General features: G+C 42.9%; 1 protein-coding gene across 5 annotated transcripts in view; it reads right to left on the bottom strand.

The window, feature by feature from the left end:
• Positions 1-21406, bottom strand: part of PAK3 (p21 (RAC1) activated kinase 3) — a 126989-nt gene that overhangs the window by 27539 nt on the left and 78044 nt on the right. For all 5 annotated transcript variants that reach the window (XM_071442481.1, XM_071442479.1, XM_071442478.1 and 2 more), the window contains 2 exons: positions 9337-9533; positions 4044-4144 (listed from right to left, as the gene is read on the bottom strand). In XM_071442481.1, coding sequence (XP_071298582.1) covers positions 4044-4144; positions 9337-9511 — 276 coding nt within the window. In that variant the 5' untranslated portion in view covers positions 9512-9533. The remainder of the gene's footprint in view (positions 1-4043; positions 4145-9336; positions 9534-21406) is intronic.

The following is a 21406-nucleotide window of genomic DNA, read 5'->3' as shown; positions in this document are numbered from 1 at the left end:
AAGAATCTGCCTTTCAGCTCTCAAAATCATGACACTGAGGTATACCACAGCTGTAAAGGATGTCTCTAGATTCTCTACTGCAAACATACAGAAACCAGGGATTCATAAAACAGGCTGAGAGTTCATCCAAAGCTTTGGATGAATTCTTGGACATCTTATGGGTGAGGTGGAATTTGAAAATCGATCCAATCACTAAAAGCCCCGGCTCTACACTGAAATTCTATTGATGAGAACTTGCTTCAGTTATCCAAGATAATTCCAGCATGTCATGTCCCCCTTTACTGCACAGCTGACATTGACCAGCAAATTGCAGGACTCACTGAAGGAAAAACGTGCCACCCCAATCTACTTCCATATAGATTCTTCTCAGAAATTGTCCACAAAACAATGTGTGACATGGGCCTCCAAAGTTTAGGACTGATGAAAAAAAAGTGGGAAAAGCCAAGCAACAAATCTACTGCACACACATCAACCTGCTGCTGCAGTGCTATGACATCTCAAAGAAGCATTTGGGGCCTGTGACGCACCTCTGGGAGCTTCCCTGGGCACATCTGTGAGCCATAGAGATCTGGCTGCAATGGACGTAAATAAAGAAAGAAAAGAAAGTTAAAACAGAATGTGGGCAAACTCAGAAGGTGGTGGGAGGAGGAAACCAATGCGCCAGAATGGGCAAGTCCCATCTAAAATGGGAATTACGAAGTGGATACCAAATAGATCAAGTGGTAGACAGGCTACAGGAAGGCAGATTTAGGAAAACAGAAAAATCACAACTGTTCCAAAGTTTGGAAGCATCATTCCCCCTCCTTTTGCTTTTAAACAGTTTTTCTCTCCTCATAAAAATACATTCCTGAGAATTAATGGCAGTTGACAGAAAAATTTACATGTGCTTTCCCCAGTCAATTTAAAACTAAATAAAAAAAAAAGAAGGATCTGGGCTTTTGTGGTTTGACTGGTTTTGAAGCCAGATTACCATTTTTGAATGGCTCTATAAAAGTTTTTTCCAGGCTTGGGCGTTCTCCATCCCTGAGATCACCATTTGACCAGTGAAGAGAGCAGATGGTCAAAGTCAGATTGTGAAATCTGGGAGGCTGTGAATTGCCACAACACAAACAATCTGTGTGTGTCAGACTGAAAATCAGGACAATTGGAAAGAAATGCTTGATTAGATTAGGAACGTGCAACTTCTTTGGATCTACAGCCACAACTTTTCCCACTTACTAATGTCAGAATCTAGAAGCTTTAAAAGTTTGGTGGGTAACCACATTTTCTTCTAGGTTGGGGATGAGGAAATGGTTTCAAACATGCATGCCTTACAAAAAACACGCCCCAAAGGCCTGCTAACCACACTGCCCTTCATTCAGAAAATGCAAATCCTTTTTCAAATAAAGCTCTAGCAACATGCTCCCACCCAACAGTTCCAACCAATTTTATTCTCTGCTTTAAAAACCCTATTTCTTAGCAAATGTGGTTGCTCCAAGCACAGTGAAATGGAGATGTAATATTTTTTCATGATGGACAACACAGGTTGGTGCTGAAGCCTGAAAGCCAGAACTCAGGAGTCCATGCAACTGTGCATTAGGATGCATCTAACAGCAATCAGGGGATGCAGCTGGGGGCAATGGTTTGGTGTCAGAAAATGGCCCAATGCACTGCATATAACCAGGAGAGCAGGCACTACTGGCATGACAGCTGCAATAATACAAAACAAAAACTCCCTGTACATTTGCACATTGATTGGATGCTCCCATGGCACTTCCAAACTTTTGAAAGAGGCAGACAGTGTGACCACTAGACAGTGGGAATATCAGAACATGGAATGGGCTAGAGGCAGTCCCTTTGCAGGTACTAACCACATGACTACCCAGCTGACACACAGGTTCTATCCAGGTTGGGACAAACCAAACATGCCTAATGTACTGTGTAAAGTAATGCCTGCATCTGGGGTTAGCTGGGACCAATGTCTAGTTCTTAATGGTGCAAAAATTCCCTTCCTTTGATTGATGTTGGACTCCACTGAGGACTACAGCATTTAGCCCTGTGCTGGCCAGCTGTGCATGGGAAGTCACTGTCCCTTTGGTTAGTTTTGAATTGGTTGCAGCTTTCTCAGACTGCAGCACTGCACTTCCACACTTCAAAAACAAGTGTAACTGCAAACCAGCAGACATCTCACATCCACTGTTTGCAAAGGGAAAAAGGTATTTAAAAAGAAACTGTGCCACAACAACAAAGCTGGACCTATTTAGCCATGTAGGCTAAATTTGCTTTGTGTTGGTGGCATCTGACAGCGAGAAACCCCAAAAGTCTCTAATGCTAGTGACTGCTTTGAAACACTGGTAGATAATAACAACATTCAAAATTACCCAAACCTTGATCCTGAAATACAGATAGTGAGTGCTTGTGCTTAAAACTGAAGTGTGTTAAGCCTGATGTCCCTCCTTTCTGTTCCAGCTGGCAGGGACATGAACTAACCAGGACCCTGACCACCTGTCAGATTGTGAGAGAAAATGAGTGTGACCCATTGTGTTTGCCTGAAGTCAGAAGGAAAAAGTCTCAAACATAGGATAGAAATAAAGGTAGGGGGCTGAAAGGAAGAACAGATATAGAATAAGAACAGCTGAATGTCCAGTGGGAAGAAAAAGGAAAGTGGGAAGGTGAAGACAGACAAGAAGAAGTGATGCAAACACAAAAAGGAGAGAAACAAAAGCATAAAGTAACATAATATGATATGAAGATAAGGAGAATGGCACTGAAGATTAAACTGAACAATAAAGTGGCTACAGGGAAAGAAAGAGAGGAAAAAAAAGGAAAAATCAGGACAGACGGCAGGGAAAACAAAATTTTAAAAGCTTTATGCAAAGCTTCTGATCAAAAATGACCACATCTGGGCTTTTTAAACATGCATTTAGTTAAGCCCTAGGGTCTGGCACAGAATAAAATTTGAAGATTTTATGACATCTATTTTAAAAATCCTAATTAACTAGTCCACTTATTTTAAATGTAGCTGTATTTCCTAATTACTAAGGATAATTCAATTTCACTACTCCTTTGAAGACATGCTGTAATTAAATGTGTCTTTTTTCTTCTACTGTTATTCCTATTGTTGCAACTGCTACTGTAGGACACAGAAAGTTTCCAGCTTTCTGAAACGTCTTTGCGAAACAAAAGTAGCAATCAAAGTAGAAAATATGAATAAATCACATTTAGGGCTCAAATTCTGAAAATTAACCATCCTTTGTCCAGGCAAATGATTTGTCCCATCCTATTTGGTGTATGCAGCCAGTCAGCACTAGCACAGTCCACAATGGCGATTACTCAGTCTGACCACTCAGCTCATGGGGCACTACTGGTGGCAGCAGAGTTGCTAATGCTCCTCCTCATCTCCACAGCTTAACAAAAGGTAAGCTCACTGCCATCTCAGCTTCAAGGAACAATGGTTTCAGTACTCTACTAGTAATCAGAGAAAAAATGCTCTGAAGCCCCCTGCACACTTCAAAGAGCTTCCATCGGATTTGTTTTTCCCAACATCTTGTTGATATTCAAGAAGCAAAAGCTGACAGCTATTTTATTAATACATAAAGGCTAGAAACACTGATCACCTAGTGTATAAACCTATTTTGAAGGACACTAAATTAGAATGGACGTCCACAGTGCTGCAGCTTTCTGAGTGTTTCCAAGGGTTACCTGCAGAGAGCTGGACTTTGCACTTGAGGCTGGTTGTCTACTATGCACATGGGGCTTTATGTGCTTTCCCAAAGACACTGAATAACCAACCCTTGTAGCAGCTTGGGGGACTGGTAAAAGCATACACCTACATTCTTCCTAGTTTTCATTTCCCACAGACACTCTGCTGACAATTCTTGGAGGGAAAAAAAAAAAAGGCAGCCTGAATCACTAGTTAAACACTCCAAATCCTAAGCCCAACAAATAAAAGTCCCTTTCTTCACAGCCTAGCTGCTGTGATCTGATGTTCCTGGCAATAGGAGGTTATTTTACCATCAAGAAACTAGAAGTTCTGGTAAGCAAGAAATACAGCAGTTACTCACTGTGAATTCTCCAGTGACAGCATCAAATCCCACATGAATGGTGTGTTCAAAGTCTGAAGGAAGAGAGATCTCAGGACGTTCCTTCTCTTTCTTCTTGTTGGCTGGAGGCAAAAATGTTAACAAGCACTTATTTTCTGAACAGCTTTTCATTTAAAACTTTTAACAATCAGGTGTGCTCAAAATAGTGCTTTAAAAGTGGAAAACAAATCAATTAACATCCATCCAACTTGAGGAACCGACCCAGGTTAACACAATGCCTGTCAACCTCTGTTAGGGAAGGTCTACAAGGTGCTATTTAATTTTGTTTTTCTTTCAGCCAATGTGACTGCTGCCAAAGCAAGCTATTCATGAAGTAGTCTTCTTAGACTATCTCTAAACCAGCATGATTTCTATTTTCAGTTCTTTTTTCATTGAGTTTTCATGTCTAGAAACTAACTCCTATTTGACTTTGCAGGTTCCTGCAGAAGTAAATCACACAGGACACACCATGTGTGTCTGCTCTCCAACATGTGTGTATGTGTGTCTGCTTTCCAACACGGTTTGAGTCCATTTCAAAATCAGCCAAATCAGAGGAGAGGTTTTTTAGATAACCATTTTTTTCCTACAGGTTCTGTGAAAACCAGCAGCTCATGCGGTGACTCCTCTTCCAACAAAAAGGCTGAAACAGCAGCTCTGTTTCAGCAAAGACAGAATCTGCCCAGCAACAGAATCCCATAAATATCTTTGGAAAAGCTTTGAGCTCTCAATTAACTAAGACATATGATCATAAAATGCAGGCTTTATTAGTAATCCAGATTTTTTTTCTTTTTAAACCACTCCACCAGTATTCCCAGAGTGTGAAGTATCGTACTCAAGCAGGCAGACTTGAATGTCAGTCAACCTGCATTTGCTTCTCATCTCCTCCCTCTTTACAACCTTTTGAAAGTAGCAATCCCTGTGGTCATCCATCTCCTGCACTACTGACAAATGTCACTTCAGCCCAGTTTTATTGACCCTGATAAAGAATGAGTGGAATAAAGGCTGAGGGAAGTTGTCTTCACCTTCCTGCAGTGTTTTAATATTATGTTTGCCAGCTCCACAGTTCATCTGGGGGTCTCATCCAAGACTGGACTCACTATGTACCAGCAGCCCTCCCAGTTCAAGTTTGTCTTTGCTCAGGCAGTAGCTCCACAAGGCCTCTATTTGCTTATTTCTTATTCTACCTTACAGCATCCTTTGAGATAAAGATGCTATGCTCTTTGTCCTTACAGTCTATTTGGAATGCTTCTAATCCTTGCTCTGTGTTGCTGCATTTATCCTCATTAAATAATTGTCACTTTTTGTCTGTGCTGCACACCATTACACATTGTTCACCAATGAAATATTTTCATTTAGCATTCAGTAAAGATGGCAGCAATATATAAAATACAAATGCAAAGGCTCCCCTTCTTTTATCACTAAGATAATGTTGTTTAAATTTCAGGACAGACGTTGCCAGTTAGAAGATGTCATCTGTGTGTAGATAACAAAACTGGCTTCTTCTACCTCATCATTTGCAAGCTATTGCAGCAAAAATTACACTTAAGGACTATCAAATTCAGTTCAAGACAGCAGTCAAATCTAGAAGTGAAATAAGGATTATATAAAAATGTTCCACCAAAAGCAGCATTTGTCCATTCTAGGATTCTCCTGCTGGAGGACAAGTGATCCAGCTCATTCCCCAAGATCTGGCTCATTTGCTTCATGGACCTGTGATATAACACCTATGGTCCAAATGCTGATACACTATAAATGAATCACAGAATTAAACATCTCTTTACTACACCCTCACCTCTTCCCAGTGTAAAAACATTGATGTTTCTGTCTGGGCTCTGCAAATTGTATCATTCCTATTTCACACAAGCTGGCAAAATGATATGAAAAGACATGACTTTTTGGAAGCACCTGACTCACTGGATGCAAGAGGTTTGTACTGAACATTCCTATTTGATTTTCTTGTAAATGTCCTTCACAATACACTCCTGCTGCACAAAGTTAACCATGAGGTATGGCCTCCACACCACCTCAGCACCTGTGACAGGTTAAAATAGAACAAAGATTGTTCTGTTTTCCACAGTCTGCATCACCATCATCACCAATATGTTAAAAGAGCAGTTGTTTGGGAGAAAAATGTGACTCAGCTAAGTAGCAGCTTTTCTCAGAGAAAGAGAAAGGGTTTGACCTCATGCTTATGCCTTCCTGTTTGCTCACCTCCTCTTCAACTCATTTTGCTCTTTCCTCCACTCCCTCTTCCTTCCACTGCCTCTCACACTTGTCCTCCCATTCTCCTTCTAACATGCTCCTCCTGTAGCCTTGTCCTCTTCCCTTGTTCCATTGATTTTTACTCTGCTGAGTTTTTCTCCTTCCCTATTTTCTGGTTTTTCTGTACAGGAGGTGCCAGTTGCCTCAAGGCCAGACTCTGCTCCCCTCTGCAGCCAAGTCTAAAGCAGCTTCAATGGAAGTGGCATCATTGACCCAGGAACTCAGCATGGATGGACACCTCAAAGGGGCATCTGAGCTGTGCAGCTCAGCCTCCTCCTGACTTCTTTAGGCTGACTGCTCTACAGTGCCCTCATGGAGCCCCCAGTGTGCACACAGAGTGAATTTCTTTCACAGCATCACAGGGGGTTTAATGAAAGAACAAGCCTGTATCAAACAACCAGAAGAATCAAGTCATTTCTGCTGAGGTAACACCTCTGCTGAATGAAGCACTACTGCTGTGACTCCACTGTGGCTCCCACCACCATGATGATCTCTGAGGCAGGAAGGCCAATTTCACAGCTCCAGCAGAACAAGTTCAGCTCCTTATTCCACACAAATTGCCTGCATGACACTGGAAACTTATTTCAGTTGTCTGCCTTGGCTTCCTGTCCTCAGGAATTGGGGTACCTTAGCCCAGAGATGAGAGTGAGAGGAGCTATACAAGGAACATGAGGAGGTCAGGTGTTAGGGGAAGGGGCAGGACACTACTGCCTAAAAGGCTTATTTCAACTGCAGATCCACAGAAGGGCTCCACAGAGCCATCAGTGGCTTGCCAAAACAAGGTTTTAAACACAAGTATTCAAACTCTTAAGTGAAAATGCTGCACTCCAGCAGGGGAGGGACTGCAAAAGATTCCTGGTGCCAGGCACAGCAGTCCTGACACACACCACAGCCTTGGAGAGAACACACTGTACCATATCTATCCTCACATCCCTCCTGTCTGGTGAGCAAATCAAAGACAACAAAGCTCCTGCAGGTTCAGGCAGAAATACCCTGCCATGGTGTTTTCTTCACATTCTAGTGACTTGCACCAGTGATGAACTATGGATTTAACATAGTGATGCTGCAAAGCACTGTACTAGATGAGAGCAGACATATCAATTACCTTCTGTTTTATAAGCAGGAGTCTCAAAAATGTGTCACAGAGTCTATGAAGCACACACAGGCCAGCTGATACCCTGACCCACAAACCAACTCTGCAGTGAAACTACCTCAAGGGACTTGGCCAGTCAAGCTAAACTTCCTCCATTTATTATTTCACCCCACAAAATTAAGCTATAAATCTTATTTGACTTTTCCTCACGGTCACATTTAAAATCGTGACACTTCTATGTTCCCTAAGATTGCTCTGACTGGTAGTTAATTACATTTTTAATGTCACTGATTATTTCCAGGAGGGGTTGTTTCTGGGTCTCCCCTTCTTTGCATGCATTTTACACAGCATTTCCTCATTAAGAAAATGCTTCCTTGGAAAGGGATAATACCATCCTGCTAGCACTTAGGGGAAGAAGTGATCCAAGTCTTTCCAGGAATTAAGCAAGCTGGGAGAAACCTTCATTTTGGCCTTTAAAAAGAATCAATTGAAAATTAATTTTGTTCCCAGAAGGGGACATTTGGGGGAACAATCTGCAGAGTGAACCAGCCAGGTCTGCCTAAGAAATGGGCCCCATCCAGTTACAGTCCTCACATCAGAAAAGTCATCAGGATTACCCATGGCTGAGGGGAGGAATGGGACTGCCACTGTGCCTTCTACTGTGAGGAGTTTTGAATGCCAGACTATCTGCAGCTGCTCCACACAACCTCATTCAGCCTCATGCATGGGGCAGCACAGGTAAGGTGGAGCTCCAAGGGAATGACCACAGATCCATAGCTCTGAGCTCTCCTTGGCGGACACTGAAGTCAGAACCACTCCTGAAATCCAGATGGACTTCATGCTGCTGACCACAGCCTCTGAGCCCAGCATTCCAGCCAGTTCTCAGTCTCCCTCACTGTGCACTTACCTATACTGTACCTCACCAGTCTGTCTGTGAGGACACTGTGAGAAGCTCTGCCAAACACCTTACTAAAGCAGTAGTAACGACTACTGCTCTGCCTTCACCACCAAGCCTGTCACTTCAAGGTAAAAGGCTGTCAGTATAGTTCAGCATGAATTCCCCATCACAAATCCATGCTGACTATTTCTGACCACCTTCTTATCCTTCATTTGCATGGAAATGGTTTCCAGGAGGATTTTCTCTACCACTTTCCCAAGGACCAAGGTGAGGCTGGCTGGCCTCACTTCCCCAGATCAACACTTTGTTTCCATCATCAGGAATATCCCCCAGTGACCCCAACCCTCCAAAGATAATCAAGAGTGGCCTTGCAGTGACATCAGCCTTGCAGGTGCAGCCCATCAGTTCCCATGGGAGTAGAAATAATTAAGATCCCTTCCCTTAAACCTTCAAACAAGCTAACTCAAAACACACTCCTTTCCACAAATGCATTTTAAAGAATGCAAAGGAAATGCTGTTTGCTGCATGTTTAAAAGACTCTCTTGCTGCATCCACACCTAGCAGGTTATAAACCAAGTATCCACTTTCACTGCAAAAGGAACAAGCAAGAAGAGCTTTGTTCCTGTTCTTGGAATATAAGTGCATTAAAAAATCCCAAAGTGTCAGGCATCTTGCCCTTTCACTTCTGTGAATGTATTTTCCCATCTTCATCTCTGTATTTACTGCTAATGCAAAGCAAAATCCAAAGGAAAGGATTCCCCAGTATAACTATAAAGTTATTTTTAAAAGGCAAGTTGCACAATGTGTGCACATTTTAGTGCCTTTTCATAGACAAGAAAGTAACTGACTGAACACCTCCTCCTCTTTTGAAATGTGTTTCTAGAGTAATTGGAACAGAAGGCTTTGGTACCACGGCCTGCAACTGAAACAGAAAGAAAACAGAGGCAGAAAATAAACACAAAAACCAATGACCAGCAGAAAGCCCAGAGAAGGAGCCCCCTTCTGCAGTGCTGATACTTTACTTTTATCCCCTCCTCCTGGGAAGATGGAGCGCAGCCTGGCTTTCTTGTTCTTCTCCTCGGGGGCCATGGGGAGCGGTTTGGAGCTGTGGTTTAACGCTGAAGAATCGCGATTGTTGCTGTTCATTCTCAACGGTGGAGCTGGAGGTTTCTCTTCAATATCCAGACTATCTGACATCTTCAGCAGCCCTCACAGCCTCCTGCAAAGCACAGCACACAACAGGCCTGTCAAGGGAGGATGTCAAGGCCAATGGCTTGGGCAGGAAAGAGGGCAGGAAAAGCTTTCTAGTGGCATGAGAAAATCTCTCTGCTAAAAGTCTGCTCTGAAAAAGGTTGCTGCTGGTAAATAAACTGAGTGGCTTATTCCTAAAAATCAAGGTATTACCATTAAATACAGCTTTTTCTTTATCTCTGTTATACATTTTTGCAGCTTTTATTTACACCTATTTCCCTGTAGTTGTTTGCAATCCAAATTTACCTCTCAAACAGACTTCCAAAGTAAAAGTTAAATGACTTACTGAAATTACCTGGCATTGTACTCAATCATTTTTTATTATGTAAGAAACAAGGTCCTCGTTGAGGGGATATGTGTAGCCAGCAACATTTCATAAAATTAACTGTTTTAAGACCCAAAAATAGAGTATAATTTTAGACAGATCAGAAGTGATGTGGGCTACACTTTTTAAACATTGTGATTCTATAGGCACTTTGTCTTCCATCCCCTAAAATCAATGTGGCTCCTTTTACAGAAGGCATATGCACATCACTGTGAATATGTTCTGGATCTCTCCTCATACTAATTCACAGGTAACACAGGCTATGGCCCTCATCAGCTACTCTCTTAAATTTAAAGGGAAGCAACTTGTTTTTCAGGTATGGAAAATGTAGGGCTTTTTCCAGAACTATCAATCAAACATGGTGACTGTCACATACAGAGAGGTCCTGAAGCTCCAGCTGCTTCTCCTTTGGTCAGGTAAAGCTGACACAGTTGAGAGTTTTTGGGGTTCCATTGGTCTTGGGTTGCTTTGGTTTTTTTTATTAGAATGGAGATTAACATTTTCAACAACCACATTTATTTTGATATAACTGTAATTTTGCCAAATTTATGGGTGGTACATTCATAGGAAATAATGAAATCCACATTGCCTTAACTGATGTTACCTTACAAGTAAAAGCTAAATGATCAACTGAAACATTTAGAGATGTTCACTTCAGACATTTTTCATGACACGGGCATTTTAGCCTTTGTTACCATTTTTAAATTACCACACATAAAATGATCACTTTTTAAAATTACTTGACTTACATTTTTAATTTCATCTAAATTAAATCCCAAAAAGCCAGATTTGAGATTCAAAACACCAGTCCAGTGAAAAAAACAACAAATGTAATACACCATGACACCTCTAGTTTGCATCTGTCCCCAGACATCCACATCTCCATGGGATCCCACAACCCATCCCAAGGTCACACAGCTGAAAACTCTAGCAACAGCTGGGTCCCAGTCTTCTCCCCAGTACAGACAGCATGGAGCAGTGATCCTGGAGACCCTGATTCACAAACACACACCTGAAGCTGCTACTTACCCCAGCTGCTCACCTCCATCAGGGGAGCAGTTTGAATGAGCACCTTCCCAGCTGCCTTCAACCGGTTTCTGTTTAATTAGTGACCTGACCTTCTGCAGCATCTTTTCCCTACAGCAAATTAGGGAGACTTCAAACAACTGCTCTGCTGGTAGATCAATGGGTGTTCACCATGCAAAGAGGATGTCTACCATAGGCTCACCCTGTGTCAGACCCCCCCTGCACCATGGGGCTGTTCACCTCCACCTGTACCTGCAGCTAGCACTGAACCACAGGCAGCCATTGACCAGGTGCTGCTCTCTAAGCTTTGCCTTCAGACCTAAAAGCTTGGAAAACATCACACACTTGTAACTAATGGAGTAATATATGGGAGGCAGCTGTGAGAGAGAAAGGTGTGTCTGTCATTTGAACCACACCATCTGGGAAAGAAAAGTGATCCTTCAGAAAAACCACGGTCTCCAGCATGTGTCTGGTTCCCAAGAGAAGGCCCTGCTCACACAGTCCCACTGTCCAGGTAAAGATGTGCTCTGGTGATGGAGGAACACAGCTCACCCACCTTTAGAAGCACATAAACAGGCAGTAAAATGCTTTCTTATCACCCAGAAACAGCTGTAAATGTGCCAGATCAGAGCCTGTGCCAGTGTAGTTTTCAAGTACAGACTAGCCTACTTACCTAGAGAACTAAATGCTTTTGTAGATTGAGGTCAAACAGTTAATATTACTAATCTTTGTGATTTCCATCCTGAAATGCAGAAGGCTTTCTAGTAAGGAACGTGTCGGGGGGGGGAGCCAGTAATGAAAACCACTGTATGGTACAGGGAGATCCACATGTGCTGTGTTTGTTATCCTGCTGAAGGGAAGGTCCATCATGCCCAGGTTTCTGTGCAGAGTTCCTGGCTCATGAAGCCCAGCAGAGACATCTGGACACAGCTCTCTGTATCTCCAACAATTCTCAAAGACCAGGAGCGTATACAAGCAAAGCTTTTATTTTCTCTTTAAGCCACCTACAAGTAGTTTTCCAGTGCCAAATACAGCCTTCCCTCCCAGGATGATCAGTGTGAAGGTGACCACAGGAGCACCAAGGCACATTTTCAGCTTGCTATCAAAAGCAAGGCAGTTATGTTGAGAAGCCCATTATAGGCCACAGTTACAGATGTCCCTCAGAATGGGACAACTGTACCTGTCACTGCATCTATTTGTAAACAATGCCAGTCTGCTGAAATAGGTCCTCCCACGGGATTTCATCCCACAAAGAATACTATTAACAGTTTCTGGCCCAATTTGCCTATGATGTAATTATTTCCAAGATTTTGAAAGGAACACTATATTTTGTTCAGAGCTGTTTCAGGCTCAGTTTCAAGAACTGTACAAAGCTCTTTTATTCATTTCTAAACCAGGGGAAAAAAAAAAGCAGGGGAAGATAGCTTAGAAGGTTTAATGGTTGATATTAACTTTCTAAAGCTGGTCTAAATCAAGACTAAAGCAAACCACAAAGCAACACACACCAAAAGACTTAAGATTTATGGTTTTCCTGATCAGAGGAATCTATCTGCTCTTCCATTAATTCTGAGATTTTTCATGTACCACAGCATCATTACAAAAGAGCATTCACTATCATGTAAGACTTCATATTTTAAGTATTTTGTACTGATTTACTCCAATCCAAACTTAGAGAAAACCTGTAATGAATGGAGGGTCAATAAGATCTATTCAGCTGGGAAAACTCTCAGATTTACATTGCAGAGAAATGTCAACTACAGATAGCTCAAGTTATACTCTGTTGTTGCAGTGTGATGCAATATCCTGTTTTAGCTATCCCAGTCCCTCCCAGGTGGGCCAATACCTTCCCCCTCCCCCTTGCCCCCTTGCTAAGTGCTGTCCATCAATCTTGGCATTCCAGCAAGGGCATCGTCTGATTGGCAAAAGCTCAAAAGATGCTCTCAGCCCTGGGGTCATGGGCCTATCCAGGTGTCACTTGTCCCCTGAGCCTTCCCCCCTCCTACCTGGTTGGTGGCACACCTGCCCCTTCCCTCCCCTCTCCCTGGGGCTTAAAAGACACAGGGACCACGCAGTTCGGGGTTCTGTAGGAGCTGTTACAAGATTCAGAGATCTGTGACCCTGCAATAAAGCTCTGGATTAAACCCTCTGGCAGAATCCGTCCCCTTTTCCCTCCACCATCACCTGAAGCTTTTCCACCAGAGGTAAAACTGAGTTCCTGCATGCCTGGACCTGTTCCAAGAGCCCAGCTGCAGCATCCAGCCAACCAAAGGTGTCTCTGAGGTGAAACACCACAGCTGCCACCTTTGGCCCAGGCACGTTCCATCCAGTAATATTGGGATCCTATTCCAATACTCTATTCTGGGGCCAGGTTTTCCTGTCATTATAACAAGTCCTTGGTCCTGCTAGTCTACTTCTGACTAACTCCATCAAAACACATTTTCTGTCTATTGGAAATTACTCTGGCATATCCATATATTCAGTCCATCAAATTCTGGTGTTATTTCTCTTTTTTTCTTCAGGCATTTTTTAATTGCTTGGGAGTTTTGGGGTGTGGTGTTTTTTGGTAGGGTTGTGCTGGTTTGTAAGCTGAAACACCACAGCTACCAGAGCACTTGACCATACCCACCAGGACCATGAGAGCCACCCAGGCTGTCAGCAGGGACAGCTTTTGGAGAGACCAGCTGATGCTCACCAAGAGAATGGAGTGCACAATTAACAGGATTTTCCTCATCTCAGTCCTCAAGGACCCCATTAGTGCAACCAAGGCAGTGCTGGTAACCCTTTTTAAAGGAATTTCTAAGATAATCATACTTGAGCAACAAAGAGGACAGGTGACCAACAACTACCTGCTTCCAGGAAAAAATCCTGTCACTGCCCATCAGCCTTAAGGAAGCATTTAAAGAGACAGAGTGTTGTACCAAAATACAACTGTGAATTTGAGTGTGTTAGCTAAAGTTTCCCAGCCAAAGGGCAAAAGCTAAAATTAAATTCTCAGCCAGGTCAGTTGCTTCTGCATAACTATGACAGGGTTATAGAAGATGACCTAACATCCATTTCCTTCCTCCTTACCTCTTCTAATCACCAGTTTTTGTTAAGTGAGAAGACAAACACTGACTTTAAATGTATAGCATTCAGCTTCTTTGTGACTCAATTCCCCCTTTGCAAAAAGCCTGTCTCGTAATATTTCTGCATATAGTCCTTGACAAGCTAGAGGAAGGAAGATATTTGAAGCACTCAAATGTCTTCAAAACATAATATACACACAAAAGATTTGTTCAATTCAGTTCAAGTTCAGAGCAGAACCTCATGCTGGGCCTTGATCTCAGTAAGCTCTTCACCCCTGTGTATCTGGGGAACACTGTGGATAGATCTTGAACAGCTTTCTTAGGTTAGCCCTGCTATTTCAAAGTCTGCATCCTTCAAACACGACTGGTTCCAATTAAAACTCACAAATAGTATCCTGTTTGCAGAGACACTGGTGTTCCTTTCCAAAGCCTCAGAGATACCACTGCAGCTTGGGATGCAGCAAAACTGTCTCCAAGATCACTTGACTGGAAGGAACCATGCCAATTTTCAGGCAGCAGCTTTGCAAATGTAACCTGAAGATCCAAGGCTCGCTCTTTGTTTATAAATATACTTCCTGCAAAAAGATATTTATTACTTAGTTGTATGGGCCAAATTTTGCTCCCAGTGACACTTATCCATTTTCAAAAATCAATGGTGATGTAACTGAGAAGGATTCTCTCTAGATATTGAGTACTGAGACACTCTGTTCAGGTATTTACAGAGTATTTCCCAGCCCAGTTCAGACCTGTATCTGCTCTCCTACATTTGCATGTTTACTTGCATTTTTCTCACAGCTCCTTTAAAGAGCAGACAGTGAGTTGGACAGAACAGATGAAGTCATGATTTCATTACTTTTGTGGAAGATGTTTCCTGTCTTCTCTGTAAAACTTGGATAAGTTAAAATACAATACTGAGTCTTTTTTGATAAAAAATGGCCATATTCAGCATCAGCTGAAGCAGAGACAATTCTGTCTGGGTATCAGGGTCCATAACACCCCCAGGGCAGTCTGTGCTCAGCTGCCTCCACCCTCGGCTGCCTGCAGACTGTGCAGGTGTGTGGGGCTGGCTCTGCAGGCAGGGCAGACACAGCCAGGGTGCTCTCTGAAGTGAACACATCTTTTGTAGGACCTCCCCCACGTGCATGTGGTGCAAAACAACCACTGCATCCCTTCTTTACACAACCCTGAAGAAAAGGCTGCATTCACACAAGCTACAGAAGGAATTATAACCCTAGAAACAACAAGAACGCTTCCCTTTCATACAACTGTCTCAAAGCACAATACAAACATTTGCCAATTAAACTTCCCCATTCCCCTCACAGCCAGGTAAACATGCTCTGAGCTGAACAAATTATTCTCACTGAGTAATTTCTTTGATGAATGTACTCTCTGTTCCTGTTTGCAAACACCCTGTAAGCAGCTTATGATTCCCTCCAATATATTCATTTATTCAGAAGTTATCCTCTGTACTTGCTACAAGCAACTTTTGGCCTCTGAACTAGCTGTTCATAAGAAGCTCTCTGTGTGGAGGGCACATTTTGAATTCAGGTTGTATCCCAGTTAAACTACCTTGGTCCCAAGTATTTGAAATGGAAACATCCATTCTGAGATGGGATAAACAAACTTCTGTTAGGAATTGCAGCATTAAGAGTTTTACATAGTGACTTACTAATATTGGTTTAAAATTCCCTCTTGACAGTGTACTTGTAGCAATAATGAATACAGAATGTCAATGAATACAGAAAGTATATTCATGCAGTAGCTGTGAATTTAATGCTTTTAACTAAACATTTCTTAGAATTTAAATTATTATGTCCTTTGTCTGGATCTTGAATCACCCAGCTTAATTGCTAAGAGCTGGGAATTAAACAGTGGAGCTTGTCACAACTGATGGAAATAACCTGAAAATATACTTTCCCCCTTGCTTAATTAGCATTCAACAGCATTCTCAGTTCATGGCCTTCAAGGACCCATCTCCCCTCTTCAAACACAGAACCTACCAAACTATATTTCTTTCCACAACTCTTCAACTCTTTCTCTGCATACTGCCAATGCAACCACAGGCAACACTTCAGGAAATACATCTGGCTTTCATCTCTGAGACCCACCCCCCCTCAGCACATCCACCTTAAGTGTCTCTTCCCAGTGGTGAAGCTGCTGCTCTGCAGACTCCCAGCACCCCGGACCTGCTCCCACTCCTCACACAGCTTCACTCTTCCAAGTGCAACTAGTATTGGGGCTTGCCCAGGTTTTCTCACTTTCCCCTTCTGTACAAAGCTGTGACTGTTCAGGCCATGGCCCCAAAAAGGCAAAACAGAATTACTTTTGCAGAGTAAAGCCAGCAATGTTTAAAGTTAGGTGTGTATTTAAGGGCTGTGCTTAAGCAGTGCCTGATGTGAAATAACATGAACAAGGGTGCTGAGGCTTCAGCATAGCTGCAGGACACTATGAAAGAAAAACTGGAGAGAGTTCCTCTCCACCCTGCTGGAGAACACCCCTAGCCCAAAATATTTTCTTTGTGGGTGTTTTTTTATCACATCAAAACAAAAGCAATCCATTCAAATCGTGCTCCTGCTGGAATCCTGGCCACTTCATAAATCCATTGAGCTTTGGGAAGGTTGCATGACCTGGGAGGGGAAGAAGTGTGTGTACAGAGGGTGAGCAGCAGGGAAACAGCTTTCCCCATTAAAGCTTGTCCAGGCATTCAGTCATGACACATCATCACAGCACAGCAAGGAAAGGAAGTAATTCCTACAGTGACAGAAGTGAGCACCTCGCAGCATTGTAAACTGGTGACCATTCTGATAGAAAAAGTGACTTTACTTCATATGATAAACAGGCTATGGACATACCCTGTGATGATGAAAAAGGATGCAGAAAAGCCACCTGGATCACAAGAATGCTTCTGCCACCCAGAGAGAGCAAGGGGAGAGTTTCCACTCTCCTGAGTGCCTTGGGAAGAGCCACCAACACCTCCATCCACTCATACCCAAACCCAGACAGCTACATGGGTACTTTTGTCATGTGTTTTTGAATCATGGTTTGAAACAAAAAGTAGTGCTCTAAGTTACTGAATCTGGAGACATGCCAAGACTGACAGAGCGATGGGCACTCCAGAAGCAGCTAAAGGAAAAAACAGTGAAGGATACCACAGACCAGCTTTTTTCTAATGTAGTAGGAAACATTTCTCTGGGATAGATAAGAAACTACGGAAAACTACCTAGAAAAGGCATTTATATGCAAGAAAAAAACAAAAAAACCCCACTCCCTGTTTTGCTTTTTATTTACACAGCTGAAGGGCTCCACAAAGCTGGAAAAGATGTCTCAAAATCAACTGTGCCTCTCAAATATCCCACATTCCACAGGATTGCATCCTTTGCCCTTGTCTACACATGAAAGAGACTGTGTGAAATGAAATGTGGATTTAAACCATTGCAGATAGACTGAAATAATTCTCCATATGGACATTATTATTCCTAGTTCAGAGCTTAGACCTCAGGTTCACTTTTGCTCTCCAGGAGGACTCAAATGTAAACAAAGACAAGCTACTTAACAGAGACACCAACATCACAAATGCCTCAATAAAAATTTCATTAACTTAATTCAGATTAAAAACAACCAAGACAAACAGTTTGAGTTCTAATTTGAATCAGCAACTTGGAGCTAATCTTGAAGCACTGTCCAAGATCAGGCATGAGACACCAGCCCTTACTGTAAGCTACAGACAATTAAAATGCACCAGTCTGATTCCCTCACCACAGGAAGGCTCTGTAACAAATGCTGCATCTTTGGCAGGTTCAAGCTGAACACTTGTGGCTCACTTAGCTGATCAGTCAAAGCCCCAAAGTGGTCCAGAAAACCCAAATTTGGGCCTGCTCCTGGAAACAGTTAAGAGTGTAATAGCACCTTGAATGATTGATCTGCCAGGGTTAGGACAATATTCACATTAATAAGGTGGGAAGCAGAATCTCATTACATTCAAAGATCCCAATTGTTGCAACTCAGCACAAAAATTTCACCCCTTCTCTCATCTTCTCTGGTAAAGGCATGTTGAAAGGGAATCAACATTAGCCTAGCAAGGTAGCAGGCTCCCCCACCTATACGTGAGAAATGCCCAGGAAAAATCATTCTGTGATATTGCAATTATTTGCTTTTACACATCCTGGGTGTCTCTTTCTGCAGAAGATACAAAGCTCCATTACACTGATGCATCTGGAACCACATAAGGGCCATGTCATCACTTCATGCTGGCAGGAATATTCTGCTTTCTTCTGTCAACACAGCTTCAGGATGTGCAGGTTGAACTGTTAGTTCTTCTGCTGGCCCTTGACAGCTTGTGAGTCTCTCTACCATGTTCTCCTGCCTCCTATCTGCTCTTCCCCACCTCCTGTGCCTCCCTGGTGTGGATCCATTTGGGTGCAGGGTTTGTCTCCAAGCTCCATGCACAGGACCACAGAGTGGGCTCTGTCTACACTCTCAGCAGAACAACACTCACCCACCAACCTCACTGAACCATCTTAAAATGGACCCAGAGTATCCCAAGACAGACACCTCATGTTTTATTCACACAGCCTGCCCTGTTGCAGCACAGGAAAGGCTCACAGCACTACAAACCACCAGCACAGGAGCTTGAATTTGGCCACTCTCAAGCAGAGTTTTGATCCACAGCTACACCCATGCTAAAAAATAGCAATCAGGGCAAAGCAATCAGAGAGCTTGGCAGATCTAAGCTTGCTCCCATCACTATTCTCTCTCTTATCTTATAAAGGGTATCAAAGGAAGCTTCTTTTTGCTTGGACTTCCATAATCAAAATTAGATATATAAAAAAGTCTTTTAATTCATATTTTTGGGCAGCCTAAACTCCTACTGAACTCCAGCTGGTGCACTAAGGCTGCTTTTAATAAACCCCTAGTCATCTTGCCTGTTATGTTCTTCATTTTGTTTACATTAAAAAAAAAAAAAATCAAAAGTTTGGAAGAAGAAGGAAGGGTAAAAAAAATAAAGGACCAGTTTCCCTGGTTCCTCTGCAGGTGTTGTTGCTTTCTCTGCTTTTCCACAGTTTATTCTCTGCTTGACACACTTCCAGAAGGTGTGCCATGATAAACACAACCCTCTGAACTCCCAGCCTAGCACCACTCCAGCCCACACTCTCAGTGCTCAGCAGAGCAAGAGCCCCAGCCCTTTTCCCTGCAATGGCCCCCACAGGCAGGGCAGGAGCTGCTTTTGCCTCGAGAGGTGTGCAGCCCTCCAGGAAGGAACAAGGGAGAAGGCAGCCTGTCCTGACTACAGCTACCTGCTGACAAACCACTGGCCCATGGCTCAGCAGAGACATGCAGGCCAAGCCAACAATTACCACAGAACTCTGGAAGAGACAAGGAAGCAGCAATATAATGCAATAATTGAAACTTATAGACAGTTGCCATTTCTAGCATCTTCTAGTTACCTTTTAGCTCATTTTGCCTTTGCAAACATTAGCTGAGAAACTTGCTGTAGTAAAGAACACTAAACCCATGCACCAGAGGATGAATCTGACATGTAAAAGACTGAACTCAAGGCCGCCCCAGGACTGCTACACAGAGTTGGGAGACAAATCACAAGAAGCAAGAAGCAAAAATAAAGAACAGGGAATCCTCTGGATATAGCTACTGGGGCTGGATAACAACCACTAATAAGGAGAGCACAGGATGGACTTGAAACCTCCAAATCCCACAAGCAGAGCCAGAGACCAACACCACACAAGAAGATTTGCTGTACCAATCTTCTCAAGGCATTCTGGTATGTTTGGAAGGACACAGCTCCTGCCTCCAAGGAAGGAGAAGGCAAAGCCCAGGCTGCCACATGCCTTTCATGTGGGAGGTGAATATGGTCCAGATCTTGCATCAACTCTTTAGGGCACTAGGGCAGGAAGGCATCATATCCCAATTTACTTCCTCAGGGACAACGTTTTGCCTTTTATTCTTCGCCAGGCCTTTTATTTACAGCTGACTAACTTCATATATCTAATATTCACCTGCTACGTTAGTGATCTTATTGTGCATAATGGCCTATCTACCTTGGGGGTATCATGGATCTGGAGCAGGCAGAGGGGGAAATGGAGCAGTCACTGCCTGCACTCACTCATTTCTAGTTGCCAGCAAGACATTGCTTCAGAGCAGCAGGATGGAAAGATTAGGAGAACAAATATAAAAATGCTATTCTTAAATAGGTCAGGGAAGAAATGACACCTATATGCAGAAAGCAAAACAAGATCTACATAGAAAATCTGTTGTTTCCTCAGCTACCACAATGGTATGGCATTTTTAAACTGCTTAAACAGGGATTCAGCACTTAATGCTTCATTGCTCAAAAAAATCATCTTCTGCTTCAGAGTAGTGGAGCAGTGGAGATTCCTTCCTGCCTCACTTCACATTACAACAGGAAAACAGTTCACTGTCCTCTCATGACCTAAATGAAAAAATAAAGGTGTTTGAGGATCTTGCCACAATTCCTCTGCACTTGTCCATAGCCCCCTGCAGAGAGTCTGCAACCACCAAGGCAAGGACTTGGAGTGGGACAAAAAGCCCCCAAAGGTGGTGGCATCCAGGACACCTCAGCCTCAGTCCCTGTATGGGAGAATACCTGAGCCAGCAGGGACTATTCTGGTTTTGGAAACCACACATGCTACAAATCCCAGTTAGAGCAACCAGCAGGGATTCACACTTCTGGGATTCACTCCTGTATCCTGCAAATTTTTGCCAGGACAAACCACTGACCTCCTCTGTACAACCACAGATACCTTGTCTACAGAACGTGGGAGCACTTTTCCAAGTCACTGGTGCAAAAGGACCCAAAGTTTTTTAAATAAGCAGACAAGAACCAAGACATTTCCATTCCTAACACATCAGTACTCTCATGTCAAGATCTCTGTCCAAAATGTGTAGAGCCATCTGCAACAGTTCCTGTAAAAGGGAACTGCCTCCATTGCCCAGTAAGTGCTTCTAAAGCAGCCTTTGCAGGTCCTACTGCAAATCTGTACAAAAGTACCAACTCCCAGAGCAGCAGCTGACACTAATGCAATCTTGTATCAGGTCAAAGGTGGCCAAAATAAGAAACCATCAAAATGCACAAAAACAAGAAAACAAATAAAAGAGTAAGGAAAGAGGAAAGAGAATAACAATATGACCCAAAATAGATTCCTTGTGCCACACACATCAGATCTATGGCATAAAAGCTTTGCAAAGAAACTTGTTCTTAAAACAGTGCATCAACATTTACTCTGCTGCTGGCTGAAGTCTACTACTGTCTGACACCTCTACTTACTATTTACAACTTCAAGCTTTAAAGAAAACCGAAGTACATTAATTGAGGTATTTATGAGGCACAGAATGATAGCTGCACTGTTACATGTTGCAGAAGAAGAAAAGCAGGCTGAGAAATGGGGAGGA

This window comes from Agelaius tricolor, unplaced genomic scaffold (genome assembly GCF_023055355.1).
Source record: "Agelaius tricolor isolate 1412-34295 unplaced genomic scaffold, bAgeTri1.0.p SCAF_17, whole genome shotgun sequence".
NCBI classification, from domain to species: Eukaryota; Metazoa; Chordata; class Aves; order Passeriformes; family Icteridae; genus Agelaius; species Agelaius tricolor.
This window is presented reverse-complemented; position numbering and strand designations above follow the sequence as displayed.